We start from the raw sequence: 8,829 nt of genomic DNA, 5'->3' as shown, positions 1-8,829 counted from the left end.
GCATTCACAGATTGTCATGTCGACATGTCATGAATGCCAACTAGTTTTACAGTATAGTCTTAGGCCCTATCGAGGACAAAAATAACATTTTTTTCAACAAGTCAGTCATACGAATATGCTTACAAGCATGACTAGGAGTCAAATGTACTCTTAATGTAGTGTTTTGTTGTTATAATGCTCCATAAAACAACAAAATGTCCGTTTAATTGCCGACCCAGACATGGCCGTAACTTCCTGTTGTAGCTTTCTTAATGAAGACAACGTCAAACTAGTAACGAATGACTAATCTCCAAGCAGATTCCTCGCGTGGCATAAGACAGTAACATAAGCTGGGGAAGAAGTTTAGCCGGCAGAGGAGTAAAATTGGCCAGCTTATGTTACTGTCTTTAATATGCCACGCGAGGAATCTGCTTGGAGATTACCGAATCACTACAATGCGGCATATATATTTCAAACGAACAAATATGTTAGTGATTGGCACATACGTGAAAAATGTTTCCTCTCGTCTGCCTGGAAGAGACTGGCCGACCCTCTGAGGTACTGTTGTTAACTGCGTGCTTCATGCTTGAGCCGGCAAAAAATATTTACTTATACTCGATTAAGCCAGTCAGGTTCCAAAGCTGCCAGCACACACGCATGGAAACTTGTCGGACGGGGTGCCGGCCATTTTGCTTGCGGGATGACCTTGTGAACGGTTATGCCGATTGATTCCTCAGTACACTCGGATAACCCCACAGTTGGTAGGAAATAGGAGTATCACAATCATCCCTTGCGGGCAGTTGGATACGGTTTAGCCCTTTGGATACTGTCTTTTAATCTACAGGCAGATTTACCAGCGACATAATGTGACAAAGAAAGGTAGCCGACATAGGAGCGTTCAGTGGCCATCAAAGGCTACTTGACACCTTGGCCGGCTACGCTTTTGATACTATGTTATGCCACCTTAGGATCTGCTCGGAGATTGACTATCTTTGCCCCTGATAGATCTACTTGGAGATTACATGGCCAAGTAGGTTTGAAGTAGCATTCAAGAGAACGCTGGATATCAACATATACCCATAGTTTGATACCATCAAACGTCATCTTCCTTGTTGTTACGTTTATTGGTGCATTTAACGTTCAAATTCCATTGCTCGATATGTACAAAGTATTCAATCTAGTTTGTTGACTTTTGGGTTCCAGTGATAGTTTTTGGGTCTATTACTGAATGGATGTTTCTTTGGTCACTCCAATATTGTCACAAATTCGAGAACCATACAATTGAATTGGAAGTACAAAACGACGAGTAGCCTGACATTTTGAATCAGACCAGGTAGGGGGTATCTATAGGCATTATATAACTATTTAAAGCATCCAAGCTTAAAATTAAAGTTTCATAACCCGTTAGGCCACACTGGCTTGATTTGGGAGATGGCACATACTCTGAACATTAAAGCAAGAATTGATGAGCTTTGGAAAAATTAAGTCTGCGCCTGACTGAAAAGGCCAACCAGTCTAAAAATGAATGAATAAATACATGTTCCTTTTTGCAGCGTTTTTACGAAATTAATCCTTCACAAAAATGTTCAAAACTCACGATGCCTATTCGAATTAATTATGACCAGTCTTGCTCCTTCCTATATACAGCCCACAGATCTTTAATAGAAAAATTCAAAATTAAGAAGTAAAACTAGACATGGTAGAAACATACCATTTTTCTTACAATGTTTTAAAAGCATTTAAGTACATCTTTTACCATCATAAATGCCCCCCCATTCAAATCTCAGGCTTGTATTAAATAGCAAACTAATACAAAATGCCTGTATCCTACACTCACTAAGTATAAAACATGACTTAATTGACTTCTTTTCTATCCTATATCCTGCAGTATGTATATACATACAAGGTACATGACTTACATGTTGTGTATGAAATAGAAATGTGTAGCGGTGCTATACAGATACAGTTGTGCAAAAATCATTTAAGTACAGGTAAAACTAAAAGGTACAGAAACATCAATGTAATGTTACTATACCTGAATAGACATACACTCAAGTGTATTACTTTATGTTACTAAAACATATTATTCCTACAACAAAGATGAAATCTGGCACTGGAAAAAGATAAACATATTGAAAACAATTGAAAGAAACACCATTTTTGACTTGATATCCCCTCAAAAGCATGGGATCACGAGATAACAGGAAAGTCTAAATAAGCATTTTCATGTTTATATTTTCTGTCCACAGGTGATACAGGTGACTTTGGGAAATACAAATAATTCATCTACAGGTTCAGGTCTGGACCTGTACCTAAACCTTTGTACTCAATGTTACGTATAGCTGAACATCCATAGTATAAAAAAGGGCACTAATACATGTATCTAATATCAGGGCTTGGAATACCATCTGCATCTGCAGGTTTGTGCAGCTGTTTTCGGTGATTCCTGTGTTGGATGCATGGATTTGTTTATTCTCAAACAAGCCTTACATAATTCCTCTGTACAACTAACTTGAACATTCAAGCTTATGCCAAGAAATACCTTAAAACCTTATAGTACAAAGCTTAACTTTCTTCCAATACAAAGCTATACATGGATCAAAGTTTCAACAAGCACTGTTGATTTCTTCAGGATCAATACTGATGATCTGTGTATACCTTTGCGTTGGAAGAAAGTTTAGCATTGTACTATGACAACTACCAACACAGATGAGCTTCCATGAGAACCTTAGAATGTAGTTTGTCTTAGTTCATTCAACAGATGAGATGGAACAGTTGAGATACTGGATATGGAATTTCCCCTTTTTGTGATTTTGGTTCAGGAAATCCTGGTTATTTTTCTCTCCAGGTCTGTAAGTTGTTCCTGAAAGACAGAGAGATTGCTATTAACATACCAAGATATAACACTACCATGTGGATATAGTCTACAACTTCATGCTTCAGCATACTATAACCGTTGGTATTGCATAGCATGCCATCCATAAAATTGCCTTGCTATGGCCTAAACAGCCATGTTGTAAGATTCTACTGACAACCCGTATCTGTATCTACTAGTATATAGCCGGTATAACCGCCCTTTGGCGTAACACACCAGCTTTGCAGGCACGCAGCACAACAGCAGCTGATTATATTACACTGAACGACCTGTCATACCTAACTTACGCACATCTATCTGCAAATGCTCTTTAAAACTATCCAACTAAGATGTCCCTACTGTGCTTCCATGATCGTTCTGAGAAAATTCAAATTTTTGAACACACCAATCCTAGGTTGGTAACTCTGGTGACTTCGAGTGTTTTCGTCAGGAAAAGACATAAGGACATAAATTGCTTGACTACCTGCGTATGTTCTGTGTCGCCGCCGTGCGCCATTACAGACATCACCACATCCACTAAAGCTGTCACTTTACTGCTCCGGAACACTATAGCCTCTTTCAGTTCATGCACTGGAAAAAGAACAAAGAGGATCACACAAATGTGACGAGAAGAAGTTGAACCATTACCATACCATAAGTTCTACTTTACATGATAACAGAACATTGTGATAACATCAAAATCACCACAGAAAAGGTTAATGTATCTATTTATGTAGTCCCATAGCGTTTTTGAGGCACTGTGTCTAGAGCACAGTATTGAAAGGCAGAGCCCATCCCTCTCCTTCCACCACCTTTACCTCCGAACCAAAGTCAGGTACACATGAGCACAGTGAGGAAAGTCGTGTAAAAAGCCTTAAGTTCAGTTCACTTTTTCACAAACAAACAGTATAAAATCCCTCGCCATGGCCCTGACCCGCATGGCAGACAAGAGGTCTCCTCAATCAACTTCCTAAGAGTCAGCAATGGTCGACCGCGACTTTGTTTTTATCTATGATTTATTGCATGGTCTCGTAAAACTTAATTTTTTGAAACGGATGAAAATTGATGCACTTGCAGATATTGACCATATAATCAAATCAACAAGTGACTGGTCTAGACATCTGACCACATGTAACCCCATTGAATTCCTCTTTAGCCTAGAATGTTCTTCATGCTGTTTTTTTTAGTCTTTTAGGCATATCTTATTCGTCTATTTAATCTTTCTCTCTCATTCTCATAAATCAACATGGCTGTAGCATCAATTAGGATGCCCCGCTGTGAGTACAGCGCCCCCTGCCTACCTCCAGCATCACTGCAGGTCCTCTCGATCTCAGCCACCTGCACCAGCAGCCGCTCCATCTGCAGCTGAACCTTCCCAAGATCCTCCAGCTCCTGCTTCAGACAGGTGTTCACATACACCGCCTGCAGAGATATCAAACAAGTTATTAGAAAATAATTGTTTTCTTCTAACTAAAAAAAATCATTTTCAAATAACTGCAAATCGTTAGCAGATATCAAGTGGCCTTCATCAATATGCACATGAAAAACATAGCTTCATTGCAGTGGTACGTACCAAAGTGCTGTATTTTCTCAAGAAATTATAATATTAGGGGCAATAAAACCTGATGACGTCATCCATATGGCCCCAAAAAATCTGATTAAGAATTCTTTCATGCCCATCGATCATCGTTACAGTTCCATGCTGTCTTCATTCATGAATGACAAAAAAAAATGGAAAGTCAAAATGCCCATTTAGCCAACCTTGAAACCTTAAGAAACAAGTGACCGGAATGGTCTATATCTGAATTCAGAAATTTTGTCATTTGAGAAAAATTCTACCTTGTTGGATGCTTATACTCCTCAAATATATTTGTAGCTAAAGCAAGAAGAAATGATTGGAGTAGGATTTTGTTTTTTACTCACGTTTCTTATTTTCTGCCTGAGAACATCCAGTTCCTCATCTAGCTGTGCCTCTTCCTCCGGAGTGTACTGTTCCATCTGGACCTGGTGTAACAATAGGACAAACCATTCAACGTAGTCCTGATGGGCGTCATATTCTATCATAGATAGGAGCTGCGCATCTAATTGTTGATTGGGTGCACACTATGCAGAGTTACATACCTAAAGGTACTAGTATTCTACACATACACATGTATACAATGTACTAGTATACATTGATGTGTCAGAAAAATGCTATTTAAACTGTTAGATTACTTGTTCACAATATTGGAAGTTAGCTATAAGATTTCAGATTCAAGTTTTAAGAGAGGTAAGAAGGTTTGTAATTTGGGTTTTTGGTTCCGCATACATTCCACTTTTAAAATTTTAAATGTTGTGCACCCGTTTGTTTCCTGTGCACCCAGATTTTTTTAAATACAAATAGGAGCAGAATTGAACTTGAACATAATCCCAAAGATGAATCCCAAGCTATTGAGTTAATTTAGATTTTTTTATGCAAGTTATTGAGCTATTTTGCTGAACTTACCTTGTCCTCAGGTAACAGCACATGATCAGGTAGGCGGAACAGGTTGGACAGAAGGTATAACTGGGGGCAAGAAAACACATGATAAAGCAAGGACAAGGAATGTCACTCATTCTTACACTTAAATAACCTGTCGTATCACACTTCAAATGTACTGATGTAAATACACCTATTACTGTAACTGTAATGGAGATGCATGTAGTAGCTATATAGTACGAGGCGTTACAGCAAAGATCACCACAAAAACAAAGCCACTAAAACAGTTTAGCGCATTCTCACACTCCTAATTTCATAAGCCTGGTGCAACATGAACAACCTCGAAATGAGTACATCAGCCATGTAATGTTTTCATCTTTGTGGGAGGAATAACACATTCTTCGACATACTTGTCTGTACATTAAAAAGTTATACACTTCACTGTAAGCTTGTTTCAGGTACAAAACCAGTACATTGACATGCCAGTATTTTGGGGCTGTACTAGTACCTGAATGATATTCGCAGTACTATACCTGTACTGAGATACTGGTACACATCCCTACTCTGAAACATACCTCCAATTTGTCAAAAGCTTTCTTGAATGCCTGAAGAAATTTCAGGATGATTTCTTGTGTACCCTGTAGAAAAGCAAGTTGGTGTCAGTAACAAATACTCTGTAAGTTTAACTCCTTAGAATCTAGATCAAGCATCTACATTTGGTCTTCTATTTGCCTTAGGGCATATGGTAAATTCAAGCAACAAATAATAACAATATTGCTACTGATACAGCAATGGTAGCAGACCTTACTGTAAGAGTGGTACTTACAGCTTTGACTTCTTCTTTTGGGACATCCCTGTACTGTAATTCAAACAGAGGAACTGTCAGTTTCTTTTGTTGACAATTTATTGAACATACTATTACTGACCCAGATAATGCACTAATAAAACCAAGTTACAAGCAATCAAACAAACCAATACAAAAAACAATGTTGTCGGACCTTTGACATCAAGTACTGCTCTGCAGCATCCAAGGTGTCATACAGGTTGTCTACCATCACATTAAACACTGGAAGAAACAAAATTGTATCAAAGCATGGTCAACAATTCAACATCCAGTTGCTAGGACAAAAATTGAAACAAAACATTGAACCGTTCAGTTTGAAAAAAAAAGACTTGTTGTAGACATAGCCCATTTGGTTTCAAGCCCTTGCATTTAAAATGGAATGTGCAGAACATGTCATGAATAAAACTTATTTCTTGGGGCCTAAAAAAAACACGGTCCTGACATCTTCCTCTCCCATGATGCCTTGTAATTACACATGATTGACAGGTGTCTGGGACAACATGCCACAGACGTTTGCAGCGGCGTTATTTCAAGGAAAACGGTGAGGAAATACTGTCATATTTTGTTTGTGGCGCTTTCATGTTATCTTTGACAACAAATTTAGTTCTATTTGATGGAATATCTTCAATTATGTGAGAGAAATAACAGCGGTAGTTTCAGGCTTAGACCAAGGACGCAATTTCCTGTTCGGACGGAATCCTATTCTTTCATCTGTATCTGTATCTGTATCTATATAGCCGGTATAACCGCCCTTCGGCGTAACACACCAGCATAGTCCAACTTCGAAAAACGATAACAAAGGCATTTGACGTCTTTTCTTTGTGTTTCTCATGTTACTGTTGTTGTTACGATGAAAGCTGGCCAGAATTCTCTTGACAGATCGCCCCCCTCCCCCACTTACCTCCATCGGCGAAGGACTGCGGCGTGAATCCGAAGTGCTGAACGGCGTACTCTACGTGCGAGTCTCCAGCCATGTCCCCTGCAACTTCTAGGGGTCAATGAAGAAGGTTAGTAAGTCACAGTAATCACAACTTAACAGAAATTTCTCTTCAAACTAATTCATTTTTACAAACCTGCAGTTGAAGATGCCGCCATTTTGGTCATGTGACGTATCCCAGAAAGCGCCTTGCGGGACAACAACAAACACCGCTCACCAGCGCCCTCTAGTAGAATTTCTCCGCATTGCAGCCAAACTTTCCTTGGCGGACAAAGCGTTTACGAAGTTATCTACGTGAAAAGTATTGAGTGAGAAACCACAGATTTTAGACTTCACCTTAAACTGATACAATATTATCTCTTGAACTACATATTTTTTTTTTACGCTGCCGTTTAAAAAAAAATTATGACAAAGTTTTGACATGTTTGCAACAACATCTGGTTGACTGAGATCAAAGACCATCAAAGTGACGTGGGTCAATGTTGATGTGAAGTGCAGACATCACCCCAGCCAGTGCCTAATGATGTATGAAAAGTTAATGAATAGAATCGGCCGGTGACTCTGGGGAGTATGCAAAGATTAGGGTCAGGTCAGGTCTGATGCTGGAGAGGTGTTCCCAAATTTCAATTACAGCTGTCTATCTAACCAATGCATATTTGTGTTAAACTTATGGACCGATGCCTGTATTTTCTTTCTAGTCGTTAGATGCAGAACTAGAAATCGTACCGTATTACTTAACTAAGTCCTTGTTTTTTTCCAAGTTCACCATCATTTTCAATTCTACCTCTTTACAACACACTAGTAAATTTCATTTCATTTCTTCGTTTGCATGGTTCTTTGACGGCTGTTGTCCGCCTGGTCACACGTGTGTTCGTCGCACGATCGTCGTGACATTCTTAAATGAGTCGTGAACTTGTCTTGATAGACTCATTTGTCTTATTACAGAAAATTCTATTTCGTATTTTACATTCTTTTCGTTGGTTGATCCTGTCGCAGCCTGCTTTAAAAATCGTACGTCAAAATCGTACCTAAAAAAAATCGTACGACGTCCTACGACTAAGTAAACAGGCACCATATCGTTCCTTTCACTCCGTACATAGTGTATTCATGACTCTCGCCGCTTGACCACCGTCCCCCGCGAGCCCTTATTTACAGAACGTCCCGGAGAATTGTTTCTTATTGTTGAGGCAAGGTAAACACGGACTGGGGCTCGTTAGCTGCCCGGAAGTACAGCGGGCAGCGGACCGACGGTCAGGCGGCGGGGAGGCAGCGCCACGCCGAGGCCTGATGGGACAGTAATTGGCGATAACGACCACCACCTGTATGGGTGACGAACTTAGGTATATTTATGTTTCTTGGTTATTTAGATTTTGTACATTACATCTCATTAATACCTAGTTTGTGAGGGGGAGCCATGAAAACTGCACAGGCTTCTGTTCCCCCAGCATGTTTTCTTTTCAATCTATTTATCATTTGTTTTTAATTGTTGCATGTCCTGAAATAGATAAATGAATAAAGATAATGAAAAAAACGATCGTAGAATTCGGTAGAAAAATCGGGAAATTGGTCAGAGGAGTCAGTCCACGCTTTAGTTCATGTCCCTCCATCAGATTGCGCGGCCGACCAACTCCTCTGATAGCAGAATTCTCCTAGCAAATTATTCTCCCTATAACAGCCAGCGTAGTCAGTCTGGTAGAGACTGTGTATGGGTGACGAACTATAGCCGAGAGAGGGGTTGGGGTGGGGACTAAACATCC

At 39.6% G+C, this 8,829-nt stretch overlaps 1 protein-coding gene across 1 annotated transcript; it reads right to left on the bottom strand.

The window, feature by feature from the left end:
* Positions 1 to 1,088: 1,088 nt before the first annotated feature.
* Positions 1,089 to 7,280, bottom strand: LOC118427532 (protein MIS12 homolog). The gene is made up of 10 exons (XM_035837370.1): positions 7,209 to 7,280; positions 7,037 to 7,123; positions 6,290 to 6,357; positions 6,118 to 6,150; positions 5,867 to 5,929; positions 5,319 to 5,378; positions 4,757 to 4,837; positions 4,135 to 4,255; positions 3,318 to 3,424; positions 1,089 to 2,842 (listed from the first exon to the last, which is right to left on the bottom strand). Exons 1-10 carry the CDS (start codon positions 7,237 to 7,239, stop codon positions 2,798 to 2,800), a joined length of 696 nt encoding a protein of 231 aa, XP_035693263.1. The 5' UTR covers positions 7,240 to 7,280; the 3' UTR covers positions 1,089 to 2,797.
* Between the last annotated feature and the right edge of the window lie 1,549 nt (positions 7,281 to 8,829).

The sequence above is a fragment of the Branchiostoma floridae genome, chromosome 12 (assembly GCF_000003815.2).
Source record: "Branchiostoma floridae strain S238N-H82 chromosome 12, Bfl_VNyyK, whole genome shotgun sequence".
Classification (NCBI taxonomy): Eukaryota; Metazoa; Chordata; class Leptocardii; order Amphioxiformes; family Branchiostomatidae; genus Branchiostoma; species Branchiostoma floridae.
Note: the sequence above shows the minus strand (reverse complement) of the source record. Positions and strands in the feature narration are given on the sequence as shown.

Bases quoted from the DNA above. Each gene is read 5' to 3' on its own strand.
- LOC118427532 (XM_035837370.1), bottom strand. From the start codon at position 7,239: ATGACCAAAATGGCGGCATCTTCAACTGCAG. The intron at 5,930-6,117 runs GTAAGTACCACT...GCTTTTCTACAG, and splicing joins CAAAAGAAGAAGTCAAAGCT to GGTACACAAGAAATCATCCT. The intron at 4,838-5,318 runs GTAAGTTCAGCA...TTGTTACACCAG, and splicing joins TGCTGTTACCTGAGGACAAG to GTCCAGATGGAACAGTACAC.